We start from the raw sequence: 19,659 nt of genomic DNA on the forward strand, positions 1-19,659 counted from the left end.
TAGGGGGGTGTAAAGGGGAATTAGCAGAGTTTTACCTTCAGTTATTGTTATTTATTTGAATGAGGCAGGTGATGGAGCCTTAGTCCTGGATCATCTCTCATTCTGCTACAAATCACACAAATACCCAGCCACAAGCCTAAGACCAATCAATTTTTACAACAAACCCAAGGCATTGACTCACTCATGTCTAAGTAAGCTCAGAATCAGATCATACACATCAGCCCAGGGGATGCAGACTGTTTTCCCAAAAGCAGTACTTCCAGAAGTACTACCACAGCACCAGCTGATCTTCAGCACTTACCTTTGCAGGTACAGCTAGAGGGGTGGAAGAAAGCTGGCAAAGAAAATGCATTTCATGAGGCTGGTGCTTTTTGGTTTGGCAATGAATGTCCACATTTGTAAACTATGTTAGAGGTCTGAGTCCCTCACATACACCTACGTGAAAGAGCAGGGCCGTTTTGCTAAGATGACTTTTTTCCTTAAATTTAAGAAATTCCCAGGAAGATGAGTGGAGCCGTTTTTACAGTGAGGCTCTTCAGGAATTTCTAGTTCAAGAGATAGGTGGATACGTGAGTGTTTCACCTACTTACAGGGCATGCAAGTGACATGACAGTGCAGCCTGGCAGATCTTCTCTGGCATTTCACAGATACACTTGCTCATTTATAAAGACCTCATGGCCAAAACCCAGCAAAACTCACATATTTAGTGGCGATGCTGTGCCAGACATACTCAGGCTTTAGTGCTTCACTTATGCTAATGCACAAGTCCCCTGCATAAGCATACCCTGGCCTACATTGCGGGCACCTGGAGCAGCTGGGCATCTGCGCCCTCTCCTCTTGGTTTCCAGACAATGTGAACAAACCGGACAGCTCAACTATATGCGAGGTTCCCTAGAAAAATGTACATATTAATGCCAAGCTCTCAGCACAGCGAGCTGGCAGGAACTCACTCTGGTTTTGTCCCTCACACTCATCAGTGGGCTGAGTGGACAACTGATGACAAGGGCTAAATATAACTGCAATTGTACTGAGCTCAACCTGGTATCTCAATTCCAGCTGCTCATAAACTTACCATTTTTATTTAAAACAGAGCAGAGACTGGGCTCATTTGGTATCCCTGTGCTCGCTAATCATGCACTTGTCATTGCTGCTTCAAAGTGGCAGATTGCAAGGTTTGCTGGCGTCCTGTCCCTCTCCTCCCTTTTCCTCCTGGAAGCCCGCCTGTGCCATCACTCAGTTGCCCTCAACTTCAAGACCTACTATGAAAAAGGCTGTATGTATCTGATGATTGCCACTCATCCATTTCCAGGGAGAGTAAGACCGAGAAAGAGGGAGCACTTTGTGTGGAATGGCATTCAGTGGGCTCCACAAAGCCCTCTGAACGTCTCCAAGAATTATTTCATGTGAGATTTTTAGGTGAGTTATGAAATTCCCTATTTCGCTCTCTGGTGAATCAGGGTTGTCTGCCTCAGGAAGATGCTATGAGGAACTTGCTAAGATTATTCAGATTAGTTTTCAGAAGCAGAGGTGATCCTCACCATGCAAAATCACATTATAGACAGAGAAAAGCTGATTATAGGATATGTAGCTCCTCCCTGGGCTCTTCTCTGTGTCTCACCCTATCTCTATGTATATATGCACATACTTCAGTGGTCTGAGATACAGAAGTTAAGAAGGTCCCTAATACTTTTCTTTTTATTTGTTTGAAAAGCAGGACTCCATATAATGGAGGGAGAAGGAAAATGAAAAATGTGATATTTACAACAGAACTATGATAGTTGCAAAATCTCAGTGTGTAGTTATTCACACCTATAGGACTGCTAGGGAACAAGCTACACTTGTTGGCTTCCATGTTTTTGTGCATAAAGCAGTACTAAAAAAGAGTTGTTCTATCACCCTCAGATATTCAAAGGAGATCTTAGCACAGTCTCATCTGGATCTTTGAGGCTTCTTCCCACAGACGTGCAGACAAGGGAGATTGTAGTTTCTTTGCACTTATAGATGGGTATGTGTGAATCCTGAAAGGCTTTCACAAGCTAAAATAAATCTTTCCACATTAGCAGACACTTAGATGGAGACATTCCTCACATGGCATCTGTGTCTGTCCTACCTGCTTTTTATGTACAAAATACCATCCACAGAATTAGCCTGGCCTACTAATTTCACCAAGAGCACTTTCTTCCAAACGCTCAAAGCTGGCTAGCATGTGAATGTTGCTATTTAGGCTCTTTGGATTACAACTATTTCTCCTTCCTGTATCTATATCTGTAAATTTATCTGATTTATCTGTAAATCTTCAGACAAAATTTATGAGTAATTTTCCAATGGATCAATGTAAGCTTCTCCCTCTTCTGCACAACTTCTTAATAGACTGTGTCGTCTGCAGAAGCATGTTCCCTTGTAATATATTATTTCTCATACAATTTTAAAGTTCATCTACTCTAAGTAAATCTGGCTGTTTCAGCTAAAAGTTGTGTAGCCTTAGGGATTCTTCACCAGATGAGATGATGATCTTTTTAACACCTTGAGTTTCTGACTTTCGTATCTTTCATTAAATCAATCTCCCTTTCATGATTTATATTTATTGCCAACGCTCAATTCTATTTCAACACTCTCTTCTGCTTTCTCAATTTTCTCCATTATTCTTTTTTTGGGTCTACAATATCATTTCAGTGGCCAACTCATAGGCTGTCACTTCACATTTATGAACTGAAACATGAATGTACATTATTACTTTATTTTTATGAAAATCCATGATAACTAATGCACTGATTCAATTTCAACTAAGAAGCTTTGTGTTTGGTTTCATGATATCTGGCCTCTAACCTCTATCCCTCCAAACAAACTTTTACATCTATATTTACACATTGGGATCATTACAACTCTCTTATCTCCCTTTTCCAACGACTTCAGAAGTTATGATGGATTTAGGCAGGAGTTTAATTAGAAACTGCTCTTTCCTGTATTTCATGGAATGTTTTCCAGGGAAAAATATGATTCTAACAAATTAGAGACTTGATGCAACCCCAAAAAACCCCAGGCTAGCTAGATAAGTGTTTAGTGGAAAAGATAATTAGACAGTGGGAGATCACGGTGGTGCCCCATCCCCTAGGAAGTTGGCATTCATTTTATACTGGCTTATATCTTTGTAACAAAACCACTCTCAGTAGTTCACCTCTGTTTTACAGGTAGAATCAGATTATTTTCAGCAGGTTTTTTTCCTTATTTTCCTTCTTTGATGAGCAAGGAGTACCTCCAAGTATTCTCAGAGATATACTCAGGTATAACTTGGCCACCCAGGTCTGGCCTACCTGCCTGAGTGCTGGTCTCATTATGATTTAGCACATTAAAACTCATTAAAACTTAGGGTAGCCCTGAGCCACCCATGAAATTTGTTAGCAGCAAACTGGTCTACACAGGGACTAGGTTCCAGAAGACTTAAATGTGCCTTTCTTAATTCCAACTGTGTGCTGCAGATTCCAGGTGGGTCTAAACAGAGGGCTCTGCATCTAAAGCCTTTTCAAAAGGAAAATATAATTATAGCTGAGTAATAAGTTTGAGGATTGAGCAAAATTTTTTATACTTAATTACTGCAGTTCGCTGGTGGATGAGAGTTTTTCTGGGTAGGTGGACATCACCTGCTTACTGTCAGACCTTGCCAGGGCTAGTGCAGATTTCATCCTGATCATGCACTTAAACTCATCTCTTGAATTACATTTTCCAATAAAACCTGAAGTTGAGTGCTCAACTCCTATTAGACTCTACAAGCTCAGTGAGCTTCAATCACATGGAAAACTTCAGCCTTACAATCAAGTTGTTTTTCTAATCCTTCACTAAACAAAAAATAGAGTAAATGACAGATCAGATAAAGCTAATTATTACCAAATCTGGGGATATCCACTGTAAAATAAGGGGCAGCTTATGGCCCTAAAGGATTGACATTGTCTTGACCTATTATACCAACCTCTGGCAAAAGTATATGATTAAACATAATTGTTTAAACTAGAAGTTTGTAAAGAGCTTATCATTTCACCCTTGACACTGTGTAAAGCAGATAACATCTTTTGCTGATGACTGAGTGGGAAAGAGACCAAGACCTTTCCACTGTAGATACCCCTTCCACCAGCACAGTATCAGTTTCTTTCTTTCTTTGTTTCCTGTGCTTTTGAGTGAAGGAAGTCCTCTCTCATCTAATGTGCTTCTGTGATCATTTTCATTCACCTCCCCCAGTAATTGCTGATTTGTCTTTTCTATAGTTTTTCTGTGTTGGGCACACTTTATGACATTTAATGTCTCATATTATGCACTCAGTTTCTCAGAGCCTCAACAGCAACAAACAAACCAACCAGCCCATAAAGAAAACTCTTATCAGTAATTAGCCCTGCTGGAGACCAGATGATAACTGTCAGATCTGAATACTAAGAAGTACAGGATGAGGTTACTCATACCTACGTACAGCTTTCTTAGCAGCCTGAGCTCCAAGGAAATAAATATCAATGAATGCAGCCCAGCTGAATCTACTTAGAGGAGAGAGAGAAGGAGATGGGATTAGACACACACATTGTTTAACCTGGGAACAAAGGGCGGAATTTGGAATACTACTTGTCAAGGTGTCTTCAAAAATTAGTATAGTACATACAACTGTATTGCCAGAGGGGCTGTTTCTTATCCTGTCTGCAGGCCTGTGTGAAATCCTTGTGATGAAATTCTCAGCCCTAGGGAAACAGTTGCTTTCAAGATTTGTTACAAGCTTCAAACTCAGCTCAGCATCATGAAAATGTGTGAGGAACTTTCAAGGAAACATGGGCTGTCTTATGGCTATGGCACTGAAACAGGTAAATATGGCTGATCTTTGCTTTCAGCATTCAGCCAATGCCAACTAAACCATCCAGTGACAGTGAGACTTGTGCTTAGACACAAAAAAATTTCCCAACAAGGACTAGACCTCCTCTTCTCTTCATCAAATAAATTTCAGAGCAATCCCATTAACTACACTGGGTTAACTCTGGATTGTCAGTGGCAGAAATGAGATCCAATCATTAGCAGAAATTGTACGTGTGCATGTGAGACTGCCCCGATTTTTTATTTTAGTGATACTCAAGTGCAATTAATCTAATGCTTACAGACAATGCATAAAATGTAGTTTAGTACACAGACATTGTGCCTTTAGATGCCTAGTCACCAGGGCAAATGATACTTTCCTTCATTACTGAAGTTTCACTTTTCCCTCTCTGGCTTTTAGTAGAATGAAATGGAGCATGTAATGGAACGTCACGTTCATAGGTTTCATTTTGGTATCAGCTCCAGGTCCTGCACAAAATCTCAAACACTCAACAGCTTTTCACATGCTCACAAATGCTAAAAGAAATTGCTGAAGGCACACAAATCCTGAAGTCTAAAGAAGATGCCCTAAATTTACCCAAACAAAACCCCTTTACAGTCACAAAATCATCACCTGCTTGCAAGTAATCAGGTTATTCCTAATAGTTATTATATGGAAGAGATTATATAAGTTGGGAGAAAATACCAGCTTTCTCTAATACCCACCTGCTCTAAATACACAGTTATACTTTTAACTAAAATTGAAGAGCCATTAAGACCAGTTTTTGTAGGTGCTTAGGTTTCTAATTCCCAATTAAATTAATTGGATTTGAATGCCTAAATAGCTTAAAAAATCAGGCTTATCATCTAATAACCAGTTAAACAAGGAAATGCTGCAAAGTAAGGGTGAAACAGGAAAGCCCAGGAAAGCTATTTAGCATTTCTATGGGTAGCTGATGTGGGAAAAATAATAGTAGTAACGTCTCCTACAAACAAATCCAACACCTGTGTGACAATCTTAGAAAAGGCAATAGGCCAGATCCTGTCACACGTGTAAAGCTCGAGAACTGTTACAGATAATTGTTTTTGATAATATACTGGACTTGGATAATTCCTTGTATTCTGACATATCAAAGTACTTTTCAGATGTATTTTACTTGTTTACCTTCTCATGCTCTTGGAAATCCTTCAGAAGTACTATGTTAATTTTATTAAGTGATCACAAAGAGAACAAGTAAATGGGTAGCCGAAAGTCATGATGGAAAACCAGGGAAGAGCTCAGAGCGCAAGCCAGGACTACACTGTGCTTGACATAATGAGACAATACAAAAACATCTGCCTCCAAAACATCCTCATTCTGAGCTATTTAAGGACAGCAATTTTTTAAAATTTGATTATGCCACACCAAAAACATATCTAGGAAGAATTAATTTGCCCTTCATAGGATACATTTTCTCTGCTGAAGCTTACCTAGCTTCCTAAGTGGAAGTTGAGCATTTCTGCAAATCTTAAATAAGGAACTGCAGGATCTAGACATGCAGCCAATGGTGTTTATGAAACATTAGGATACCACTAGATATTTTATTTTCTGCAACTTTCAGGAAGGGTTAGCAATGGGACTGATAGAAGAACGTTAAAAACCGACAACCCAAAGGATAGGTGAAGGCAGAAATACAGAGAAAAATATTCAAGACACAGCAAGCACAGAAAAATAACAAAAGCAGCAGCAACAGACAGTATGGAACTGCTGGATAGCCACTACAGAAGAACTCCAGGAGGTGTGGTTAAGTTAAGGCTGAGTTAAGATGATGAGTGGGCTGGATATCACTAGCTGAATGTTAGTGACAACAGCAGCTAATGGAGTCAAGCACTGGAGGGAGAAGTATATCCAAAGGTGGACACACCACCTCCCATACACTGTCTTTAGATTCATTCTCCTCCACGTATATGGAAGGGAAGAAAGACAAGAAAACCTGCTCTGTGGATATAGATGTCTCTACATCTCTATAGATGTAGCTGGACATTGATCTCCAAGATTCCTTCCCGAATTTAGAAGTGCTCAGCACTCAGAAAATCAGGTATCGCTCACCAAGGCACCAAAGGGAACTGTTCACCCTCTACGTTTGTCTTTACATTTCTTCTCTCCTTATTCATTAACCCTTGGTCTGGTAAATAGTGAGCATGATTATCTGCCTAAAACAGAACAGAAAAATAATTTGAAAAGTACCCCATTTCAGGCACAAAGATCTGAAACTTACCTTGCCTAACTCAATTTATTTAGGGCCCGATGTACAAAGTCCGTGCCTTTTAAGCTTCAGGGAAAGAGGGTTACATGCTTGCCTCAACAAGGTCCTATAAAGTAATGCAAAATGGTCCAGATGGTGGGTAAAAGGGAGGACATCTTCAGTCAGCAGACCTGCACAGACTCTATTACATAAGAAATCTGGAAATATTTCTAAATCCTTACTCAACCACCAATATTTTATCATGACAGTAATTTTTATGTGCTGTGATTAAGTTAAATTTAACAGGAGTGCTTCCTAAAGAGTCTGTGTTCTGTCCCAGTTAGGGTTATGTATATTAACAATCATAATGATGATGTTTAGATAGTACACTTTATGTAAAGATCTCAAAGGATTTTTCAAGGATTTAGTATTAATGCTCTTCATCTGTCAAGGCAATTCAGAACCATTATGTATCTTTTGTATGTGTCTATACTGAGACAGGTCAAATAAATGACATGCCAAAGATCACAATAGCACACCAATGTCACAGCTGAAAGAATATGCCAGAGCCCACGCTATAACTGGCACATTTCAATGCAGCATCTGAAAATCCACCCAATGGGTTATCCAATTGTTATCCGATCTTATTAAGGCACAGACAAATGAAATTAAAATCAAAAATCATATACTGTATGTAGACTGAGCCTTTATTAGAATCTGCAATGCCTGAAATCCTAACCCAGGTTTAACCACTAGAGCATACTTCCGTTCTTCGTTATCAATGAAGAAGAGAGAACTGGAAATGATTACAAGTTCTGGGCTCGTTATGTCCTTTTGACCTCTTAGCCTTCCTAACACCTGTAGCCTCATTTTTTTCTTCACATTTGTATGTCCTAAATAAGCCCCTTGTTCTTCCATCTGCCTCTGATAACTCTAGGAGTTCTACAAGTATCCCATAGCTAATATTCAGGATATTTCTAATCTGACCAGCAGTTTATCTACTAGCTCTGGGTCACCAACCTAATCTTCAGCTAATATTAATCAATATAGTACTGATGCAGTCATGGGATCTGAGCATATTTTAGGCAGGTGAAAATATCTTGTCACATATTTTTATTTTAATAAGACCAATCCCTTCCATAGCTAATACAACATTGGACAGTCCTGCAAATTATAAGCAAAAGCAAAGTAATTTAGTGGCTATGCTGTACCTGATATGTCCAGAAAAATCCCAAATTGGGCTGAGAAGACAATAATTTATATGGCATATTTTAACTTTTTACTGCATGGTAATAAAGCAATACACAGTTTCGTGTCATACTCTGGAGGATGGCTTAGAGCAGGCACAAAGAGCTATAAATACCACATCTTCTAAAAGAAAGTGGCAGACAGTGACTGGAACTGAAGAATACAAAGACTTTTAAAGATAAAGGGAAGTTTTAAAGAGAAAGAATCACAACTTATAATGATTAATGCAAGTTCCTGTTTTAGAGACAGGTGCTATTGGATGATCTGAGCCCAATTTAGCTTTCATTTATACCAGTGTAACATCATGTGCTTCAGTAATGCACTGCTGGCTTAGCCCAGTGGAAGAAAGAAGAGAACTAATTTCCCTTTGTATTCAGCTTGTCTGTTCCTTGCTTCCTCGGCATATTTTTTCTAGAGATCAACCTATCTCTTTTCATTGAGATGACGGAGCACCTCTCAGTACTGGGATTCAGTATACAATGAGTTGGGTTTTGAAAGCAACTAAAAAAAGTAAGGGCCCTAATCCCCTTTGAAAGGCAGGGTGATTTTGACATTCCTACATGGGTATCTTTCACTGTACAACTCTGACACTCAGAAATAGGCTGGCCATTATCTATTAACTATCTTCACGATAGTTCCTGAGCATCTTCGCTGGGGGGATTCACAGGCACAGGACCAGGATAAGCCTTTTACATGTATGGTGCCTAATGATGAGACAGCATGGGAATGCCTGTGCAAAGCCATAATTTCACATGCCATTTAAGTGAATATACAATAGAAAGAAGCACTTCTGGCCACCTCTCACCCTCAGCTACTGATTCCCGCTCCAGTGTCACTTCTTTCCAGTGCTGGCACAAGCATCGTGAGCATCTGAAATGAAATCAGCCAGGGAGCAGGGAGCTGAGCACGCAGAGAGCTCATTCACCAAAAGAAATAAATTGATTCACTTTCACTCAGCTGCACTCCTGGCCGGCAGAAAGGCAGGGATGGCAGCTCCATGTTAGTTAAACAGCCACAGAATTGCACCTTAGCAATTGTTTCATACATTAGGGACATTCATCTTTTGTGTTCAGCAAGTGACAAGATCTGCTCAATCAGCTCATGCAAACACTCAGGCTCCGAGACTAAATAACCTTTTCCAGAATTTCGAAGTTACTTTCCTAAAAACTAACTCTTCTCTGACTCCAGGGAAAAAAACCCACCCAATAAAATATAAAAATTGAAACTTGAAATTATCTACCTGTGAAAAAAAACTGTTCTGCAAGTCCAGTCATTATAATTTCTTACTTTTCACAATCACAGCTACTAGCTGACTTTACATGTCTTCATAAACAATTTGGATCAGCAGCTGATAAGAAGGGAAGCTACGATCCCTGCCCCATTATTGAAAATTGTTCCTCACTCAGATCCTCTTTGGTATCATGATTTAGATATTCTTTAGATATTTGCCTCATTCTCTTTATGGAAATAGACGTATTCTTTCCCATGAAGGAACAGAAATACCCATAGAAAGAAATCAATTATCATCCCTGGCTCTAGAAGAACACATATTCTTTCCCATTTAAGTAAAAAGGGACAGATTTCTTGATATCTTCTGTTGTATTTTGAGGAAGTCTCAATACAGAAATTATTTGGATTTTTCTGTTCCAGAGAAGTTTTGTATCTTACACGCTTATAGCCTTTGATAAATATAAAGAAACTATAGTCAACAGCAACTGTACCAGTTGCACAGGGATTTTCAGTACAGATGATTACAAAAAGGCAAACAACTCCACAGAAACTTTGTTATTTCTCAAGATTCACATCAGAATGATGAATTGGCAGAATAGGAAAGAGAGAAATCCAGTAACTTCAACAGCTTTAGGTGAGTTTCAGATGATTCCTGGGAGATGTGGGACTCATATTAGTTCTACATTCAGAACTCATCTTTGCCATGTCTGCTCTTCACACCAGAGAGAGATTCAAATTGTTCCTGCTCCCTTTATAATCAACATTAACAGCACATGGACTGAACTCGACAGTTATTATAACAGCTTTTACTTTTGATAGTGCATTTTTCTGAGTTTGTCCTGTCTCCTGGTTACTAGAGCAGATCAGAAAAAAGTATTTTCTTTTTTACGGTTTCTTCATCCTAAGGTGAAAAGTTCAGAAAGATTCTGATGTCAGGAATACTGAAACTGAGTTGAAATGACAGGACATGATTTCATCATTTTCTATCAAATGAAATGTTTAGACATCGCAGAAAATAAAAACATCCATTTGCTGACTTAAATCAAATGTTTGTTTCAAGATAGATCAAAATTATTTGGGATGGAATAAGGCAGTTCAGCTGGTGAGAGAAACCACATTATATTGTGGAAAACCATGGCAGATTGAACTTGATCTTCACCCAACCCTCAAGGCAGAGATTTATTTTCCCATTATAAAATTCAGCCCTACACAACCATATTTTTCGCAAATGTTCAATCTAGACAAAATCCCATTTGCTGATGGGAAAGTATTTTCTTTGATATCATTCAACAAACTATGGTGATTACATCTGCTTTTTCTTTCTATTTGGGTCCTCTGAACCCTGAGAGACCAAAACCTATGCGACAACCTCACCTGAATGTGGTATTGCACGTTCTAGATAGTTTAATAGATCACTGCTTCTGAAACAGGGGCTTGCTCTTCCTCACTCTTCCCTCTCTGCTGCTTTGCTTTGCCCCCTCTGCAGGATGCTTTCTCCTCCTTCTGCCCTTCTCCCCCCACTAATTCACCAGGGAAGGGTGAACACTTGGCTTCCCCCTTTCAACTGGGGTGAGCTGTTAGACCCAATCAAGCCATAACATGCATCTCAAATCACTCTTAGCTCAGCTTAAAGTAGAGAGATCACAGGGAAACTGGGATTCTTCACACCCCCTGGTTTTAAAATTTTAATGTATCCTTGCAGTACCTCCATTTTGGGGGCCCACACCTTTGACCTGTAGCTGTGAGGGGATTTTTTTTCCAGTTGAAAGCTGGAACTGAAAATGTGTGTAAGCACATGCACTCAAGAATGCGTTGTAAAAAGAATATCAAATGGACTGCCACTAGCAATATGGTTGTGAAATCTGCAGCACTGGAACTGCCAATGCTAAACTGAGGAGCAGATAAAATCCTGGTCCTGATTATCTTCTCCCTCTGATTTTTTACTCTGTCACTCCACTGACTTTAGAAGTATTCGACTTTTCCCTGAAGTGCACCAGTGTAAGGAAGAGGAGAAACAGCTGTGAAAAGTTTAATGTTTTAAAAAATTCTGCTTCAGGCTATTTTAAATGCTCTGATGCTTCAGATTTTTTTGTAACTCCTGTCACTTGATTAAAATGAAGTTATTTTGCCGCTGATATAAACCATACCAAGTGTTACTGAAAGACTGCAGTAATATTTTACAAATTGCCCAGTGTGTTGTTATTCCCTCTAATACAGACCAAAGCAGCTACCGACCCTTGGCTCGCTCAGTAGTAACCTCCTACCATGTAGCTGTGGCTGAAGCAGGCTGGCTTTGCAACTCCAGAGCCGCTTGATAAACAGCAAGCAGGGACAAAACATTATCGCTTCGCTCCTCACGCAAAGCCAGAAAGACGAGACTCTGCAGAGGACAAGCACAAACGTCAGGCGATCATCCCATGGCCAGAAGTGGTTATAAAGCTGCTGCTTTGGAAAATGGGAATTCAGAGCAGGAGGCCACACTGGAACACCCTGCACAGCCTCTGCCTGTGGGACACAGCCCCATGGCTCTGTGACAGTCCTCGGTTGCACAAAGGATACCAGTAGTAACAACCCTCCTTTCACTCCCTCTGCCCCAGGAGTCTCCTTGTAATACAGACAAAAGTTAGTACGACTGTCCTCCTGTTTGCATCCTTATCTAAGACCTAAGAAAAGTACAAGATGCTCTGGAAAGAAATGAGCTAAAGGTATTTTGTTAGACAAGCACATAATTTTGGATAACAGAGATTTGGAATGCAGTACTCTACAAAATACACAGTGTAATATAAAAAAGGGCCAGAGAAACTGTATCCTGCTCCCAGTGTTGGCACCATTCACTGTGTGACTTCTGGCAAGCGGCTTCTGGTCGGCACTGAGAATATATTGGAATTTTTAGTCAACTGATCAAACAAAATGAACCTAAAGGTGTTTTCATTTCAGGGCAACCAAAATGCAGATTTTCAATTAACTCATCAAATGGAAAACCCAGAGCATTGGAAAGTGTTGCTTTGGAGACTTTTAGGCTTTGTTGAGCCCTGAAAAAATGGCCATTTTGAAATGGAAACGTCTTTTCAAAATGAAAGGTGTAAAAGCTGTTGATTTTTCCTCTCTCCTCATTCTTGATTTAAATAATCTTGAGAATTTGATCCATAGTAACAACTCAGCAAAAAAAGGCTGCTCACCAGTCTCTCTCTTTTCCATGAGGTCAGTAGGAGTTTTACCATCTACTTCAATAGTCAGAACTTCTTTATAGCACTTTGAAATTCTCACCTTAGCTTTTCTGTGTCTCAGACTCCCCACTTGCGAAACAGAGCCTATAACATGCCTCCATTTTTTGGTGTGGTTACTATGTCATGGTGGATCAAATTATTCCACTTAATCATTTTTCTATAAAAATATTGTTTCAATGGACTAAATTTTGTCCTGACTTATTCGACCAAGTTCAGGTAGATGCAGTTTGGCCGAAAACAAGTCAGCACAGAATGTGTTCCAGCTCTTTGAAGTCTCAGATGAAAGAAGGGAGTAATAAATGTGGCCCCTGAAACTAAAAGAAGAATGAGGTATCCTCGTTCTGCAAGGAAAATGAACTTAAACTCATCATTAATCAACACAAAAAAAAAATAGCAATAAAAGCTAAGCCACGAAGACGTAATCAATCTGTTAGATGCTATATGACAGATGCATTGAAAAACAGCAACAATAAAGACACAAAGAAATGTAATCTTAATCTTTATGTTTCAGTGGGCATTTTAAGCAGACTTTTTCTTCCATTTTATATTCACTACTCTAATGCCCAAAGAACAGAAACTCTAATTACTGTTGCATGCTGAAGGCTGGCCAGTAATTATATATCTTTATCTTCATTAGATAAGATGTCTGTGAATAAGGCTTGGTCTGAAACAGAGCAGGTAAACTGGAAACTCGGAGACACGTTTTCAATTAAGAGCTCACTTTACACTGGTGACCCATTTTAATGCTGCTGAAACCTGCCTTCCTGCTGCGGAGGATGGAACTATAGGGGGATGTTTGCAGAAGCCCCGAATGTCTTGATCTCTGACTAGTGATTTCCTGTTTTGACATAGGGCCTATCATTAGCATCATTGTGCAATGGTGTATATATGAATAATATTAAGCACACAAGCCTTTATTAGTATATCCATGTACTTACAATTAATAATAGATATACACTTAAGCATTACTACCAATTTAACCTCTTTGCCAGGGTTATAGCTGAGCATATTGTATACTACAAACTGTTGCAGATTTATATTAGACAAAACCATTACACAAATATCCAGTGAACACGCCAAATCATCCTAATAAACTAAAACTTCAGAAAACAAAAAAACTGATTTTCAAAATATCTTCCAAATGATATATTTGCTTTCAAACTATTTTTTCCAGTTCTCTGAAAAAACTAAAAATTTAGTTAATGAGTGAAGACTTAGTCCATTAACGTCCACAACACAAGGACCCCAAATAGTTTCCTTCTGTTTTTAACCCTAGATTCAGTCCAACAGTTTGCTGTATTTGGCAGACTTACCAGATTCAAAAGGGCTTCACAGAAGCAAAAATTGTCTCTGCTAAGGCAGCCAGAAAGACACATTTAATCAGAAAATATTGACATGCTGGCTATTCTGGTAAATAGAAATCCTGAGTAGATTCTAAAATGAAGACAAAAAATGCTGGACTTTGAAATTGCTTGGGTTCATCTTGCGTATAACAAATTATCATGATGAAATTACTTAAAACAAGTCCAATGAGTTTAAGAATTGCAACTTTTTGACCAAAAAATATTAATAGAATCATAGAATGGTTAGAAGGGACCTTAAAAATCATCGAGTTCCAACCCCCCTGCCATGGGCAGGGACACCTCTCACTGGACCAGGTTGCTCAAAAAAATCTGTTTATTAAAATCTGCTTAGAGACAGCTCAAGAAAGATCATTTAGACCTATACCGGGCTCTATTCTTTAATTACCCTGCTCCAAGTTCTCACTCCCTCTATGACATAAAGTTACCAAACTTGGAGGTATGCCTCAAACTCCCACAGTTTCCCATACAACAGTAACAACCAAGTACCTACACTAATCTTTGCCTATAAAGGCAAAAAATGTCCACTAGGAAGACTGTTTTTCAGCTAATGGGGCCCAGGGAGGCTTGCTTTGGAGCTAAACACTACCCTCAGCAGTTTGAATCCAAATTAAATGAGCTAACGTAACAGGGAGAAAGCTTAGCATTCCAGTCAGCTTTAGGCTAAGGCAAATTTCACAAAGGCCAAGTCCTCAATATGGTGCAGTTCACAAAAGTTAATGGGATAACAGTGATTTCCAGCAGCTGGAGGGGTGGCCTGAAGTATTTGTAATCGTTTTGTGACATGCTGGTTATGTTAAAAAAAAATTCAATTTTAACTTTTATTTGTAGCCATGTCTCTCATTTCCTCTTCTCAAGTGACAGCCACAGATGAGTTTGTGAAAAGACAATAGCTGCTGTAGACAAGCCAACATTTCTGTCACCATGCTGCAATACCTTCCATGATCTCCCACAATCACCACTGCTGACCATGTCCTTCCAGTACCATTGACGTGTGTTAACCATTAACCAAGCTAAGCAGGAATATGCAGGACTTCTTAACAAGCTTTTAGTAGTAATATTGCCATCCTTCAAGAATCAGAAATTTTCTTGGGTGTCCAGTCTGACTCTAAGATTTCAGTAATAAAAAGGCTCTTAAAGGCATTCCTGCAAGCTCTCTGCTCACCACTGGCTAGGTGACACTGAGTCAAAACTGAGAGTAGAAGCATATTATTGCCTGCCATTTATCTTTCAAGAAAGTTTAAACTATAGAGCTGTTGTACAGAGTAAATCCACTGGTCAAGCATCTTATCCAGTATTTCCCAGTCCACAATTGGTGGCCAACATGTTTCCTTCCAACATGCTCCCTAATAGCCATTGTGACCAAAGAAAATTCCAGATTTAAAGCTGATGTTGTTTGCAACACACTACTGGGTCAGTACCAAAAAGAGACCCAAACTTTGCATCATACAGCTCCTGTTCCAGTGTGGCAAACCACCTTCAGAGGAATTAATTCCTTTTCTAGAACATCAGCTGACTACATTCCTGAACCTACACAGCCCATATAGCTGAAAAGTAAAAGGCAAAGGTAGAGCGGACTAAAAATACTTCGAAAGTGGGAAATGACAGACAATTTCAAGTATTTTACGTGAAGGACAGAAAATGTGCAATTTTATGTTGGTTTTATTGCACCACTGAACCAATCTATATGTAAGAGCAATAATAAACCTTTGTTTCCTAGCAGTAGAACAGCTAGGAAGCTGAAAGAACTTGACACATTAGAGAACACCACCGTTTTGCAGGGCCTCTGCCTTTGTGTAATGGAACAGTATGATCCTACCTTAATGACATCTTCATCTGATGATCTGCACTCCACAGACTCCAGAAGATCAGTCACAGTCCCATCATCTTCCACAGAGATCACTTTGACAGGGACAGCCACTGTTTTCCCAGTAAGAATAGCTGTATTCAGGATCTCTGCTTCCTAAGAGACCAAAAAAAGTCCCTTTAGTTGATATATTTTGCTATTAATTCATTAGTACCACCTAAATTCAGCTTTACTTTAATTTCTAATGGCTATGCCAAGAGCTGTTCCAAGTGCAGCATGTAGGAAAGACAAATTTTCTCCCTTCAATCCTGGAACCAAACTCCCAGTTCTGATTCAGGGCTGTTAAGATATTTGTCACACCCTAATTGCTACTTCATGAATGCTTACCAAGTGTCAGAGCAACCTAACACCCGAGGAATGACCCTGCACCACATAAACAAGATGTACCTTGCATCCAGCAATAGTGAAATCTCCATCCTGAGGAGCTCACCAATGACCTTGATGTTAACACAAAAATAATGTCTTAAGTCCTGCTGGTTTACCCACAAAACTGTTTTCCAAAACATTTTCTACAAATACTGAAATTCTATGACACTATTGGACAAATACTGTCAACATTTAGACCAAAGAAACACTGTATAATTGTTAGGGAACAAGTTTGGATTGAGGACAGTCAGAAATCCACTTTGCCCCAAATCTCCTGGGTGATCTTTTACAAGTCTCTGCAGTGGGGGGTGTCTTTGCAATACGCACACTTTCTAACTTCCAGCCTGTGGACAGTCTGCACAGGGATAATAGCTGCTCCAAAAGCCATCTGATAGCACATGAAACCACCTGGCATGCCGGGTGTGCTGTAGCATGGCCTCTGACTGCACGTTTGGTTGGACACTCAGGCTGGCCATGTGTATGGAAGCAACTCTAGTCTTAGAGGCAGGCTTTAGGCTGCTCTTTGGGATGCAGTGTTGGTAGACTCAACCTACATCTCCCAATTCACAGCCTCTAAAATGGGCACTGCCTGTCATGGCAGATAAGATCTGGTTTCCCCTGTTCTGCCTCCTAGGGAATTAGTTTCAAAGTGCCACTATTCTGGTCCTGCATAAATGACTGTACGCACCACAGGACTGTGGGGAATCACACCCTCATCAGGTTTTGTGGGACTTAGCCTGGCTCTTGTTGGGTAGTGGTGAGCAACCACTTGTTCACAACTGTTTCTTTACCTTTTAATGAGGCTCATGCAAAACCATTCTCTCCCAAAAAGGAAAGATGCTGAGAAGGGCCTGGGCTCTTTAAACAAAATGAGCTCTGCCTCTGGTATGTCATTGTCATGATGATGATTACTGCAAAATGCATTCCTTCTGTTTGATGTATCACTTCTAATTTAAAAGCACTGAGTTCTGATTATATGAAGAGCACGAGACTAAACAGCACTCTCAGTTACCTGGGTGTCACATCAGTCTCACGCAGCAGATAGTACTGACTCGTGCCAAGATACGCAGGGAGTGCAAATTGGTGCCTGAATTCTGCTTCTCATTGCAAGATACTGCTTGTTCCTGGAAAGGCCTATGAGCTTTTCAGAACTCTGCCTGCGGATCACAGACTATCCCATAGAACAAGAGGCTCTTGATTTTAGCTGGCTCTTGTGAAATAAAGGCTTCCAAAGCCCCCCAAGTGCTAACTTCTCATTATCTAAATAGCTCACGCTATGAGCTCTGAGACTGACCTGATTTTACTTGTGGAAGACAACAAAGTGGGAGATTGAAACCAAGTTACCAGAAGATGATGACTCCCCCTACTGCCTCTTGGGCTAAAGAGGAGAAGCTGGGATTTCTCTCATCTAAAGGATATGGATCAAAAAGACCTTGTCCTGTCACTTAAAGAAACAGAGACACTTTACTCAGACTCAAAGCAATATTTAAAGAAAGAAAGAAAAAAAATCTCCTGGTCTTTTGACAGCTGCTTTACTGAAGTTTTCCCATCCTCACCACGATCTTTAGGGGAGGGTGAAATAGGATTTCACAAAAAGAGAACTTAAGAAGAAAATCCTCTCCCTCCCTCAGCACAAAAGCCCTTCAGATATTTTGAAATTATAATTCATACAAAGGTGAGAATATCTGCCTGTATTGTAAGGCCCTTCTGTCTTGAGTGCACATTTGTTCGCAGTAGAGAATATATTATTCAGGCAACTGAGATCTCAGAAAGATTTGCAATTAAGTTTCCAGGTTCTATTATTTTTTTCACATCTGGGCTTTGCAGCAGAGTTCCTGCATGCAGGTTATTTAGATACTTTTGCCACCTTCCTATAGGATCCACAGAGCTGCAAATAGGGGCAGCTTGACAGAACAAGTGCTATTAAGCATCCACGATAATTACAAAATCCAGACGTTAGGTCCTGATTTTGCAAACACTTGGGCATGAATCTCATTCCACTGGGACTATTTGAGGCCATCCCACATGCCTAGCTACTTGCATCTTGTACCAACCTGAAATGACCTGCTCCTCCAAGCAGGAATGGCCTTCTTCCTCCAGTTGATACATTACAGTATGACCTTTGCAATTATTTCATATAGCAAAGGGAAGCTTAATAACCAAGCCTTTGAAACAGTGTGATTAATGAGGTCTGCTTACCAAAGGCAAATGCAATTTCCCCCCGTAAGAGTTAGTAACTGAGAATGATTCTCACAAGCTTCACGAATTTCTTTCCAGTTCCTTAATTTTCCAAGTGCTGGCTTTGGATATTCTACCTGGCACCTGCCACATTTTGGAAACACATGCAAAAACAGGCTACTGAGTATATCAGCTGTTTCACTGTCACTACGCTGCTTTCCCTCTCAGCTGCCTTCTAAAAGCATATGCATAGCACATGTAATCCACAGGGAATTTCTGCATGTCCAGAGTCTCAGTTGGCTTCAAAGCTCAGTAACATGGTCTCAGGTCCTGCCCCAGAGCTTTCCCTCTGAGGCTACAGCCTGACAGATCTGTACTTAACCTAATTGTGTGAATAAACAGTAACTTTAATGAGAGTACTCAAACGCAATGAGATGAGCATATTTGTAGCTGATTCTAAGGTAAGGAAGCAAATTCCTATGTTGTCTCTATCCAAAATCAAAGATCCCAGATTCAAAGTTTTGTAGCTTTTGTCTGTATCCATATTCTAGATCAATGTTCAGAAACAAAGTGCTTCCACAACTGTGCTTAGACCACATCAACACCATGTGCAGCATGTGACAGTATTGCTGATTCTTAGCCATAAAACAATCTTTGTCCCATCTCTCTACAAAAGAAATGAGGGAGCTGCGGGGGGCAAGAAGTAATGCCTGGAGTTCATACAAATGTTGGTGGCAATTTTCTGACCTTTAATCAGCAACTACTTCTTGTCCCAGGAAAACAAATCCACCCAATACCTTTCTAAAGTACAAGAAGGGCAAAGCAAGCTGTCAACGGTCTGAAGCTGAGCTAATCTGCACTGGAATAACTGAGCTGGATACTCTGCAGTTTTCAGTATGTCTTCACGTATGGACTTGGAGGATGACTTCTTTAGGCACCTGGTTTACATCTCCCCCTTGAACACAGAGGCACAATAACCATTTACACCAATTTCCACAGTGGGGGCAGAGTAAAATGCTTCTTCAGACATTTGTTTAATGGGTAGAAAGGGCTTAATGTTCCCCTGGTGAAAGCACATAAAAATTATTTCATTTTGAGGAAACAAACATGATACCTATTTAGTTATAAAGAGATTT

At 39.9% G+C, this 19,659-nt stretch overlaps 1 protein-coding gene across 1 annotated transcript in view; it reads right to left on the minus strand.

Annotated features, from left to right (window-relative positions):
• TMEM132D (transmembrane protein 132D) overlaps positions 1-19,659 on the minus strand; it is a 262,644-nt gene that overhangs the window by 25,757 nt on the left and 217,228 nt on the right. The window contains exon 5 of the mRNA XM_074159444.1: positions 15,932-16,075. Coding sequence (XP_074015545.1) covers positions 15,932-16,075 — 144 coding nt within the window. The remainder of the gene's footprint in view (positions 1-15,931; positions 16,076-19,659) is intronic.

The sequence above is a fragment of the Numenius arquata genome, chromosome 16 (genome assembly GCF_964106895.1).
Source record: "Numenius arquata chromosome 16, bNumArq3.hap1.1, whole genome shotgun sequence".
NCBI lineage: Eukaryota > Metazoa > Chordata > Aves > Charadriiformes > Scolopacidae > Numenius > Numenius arquata.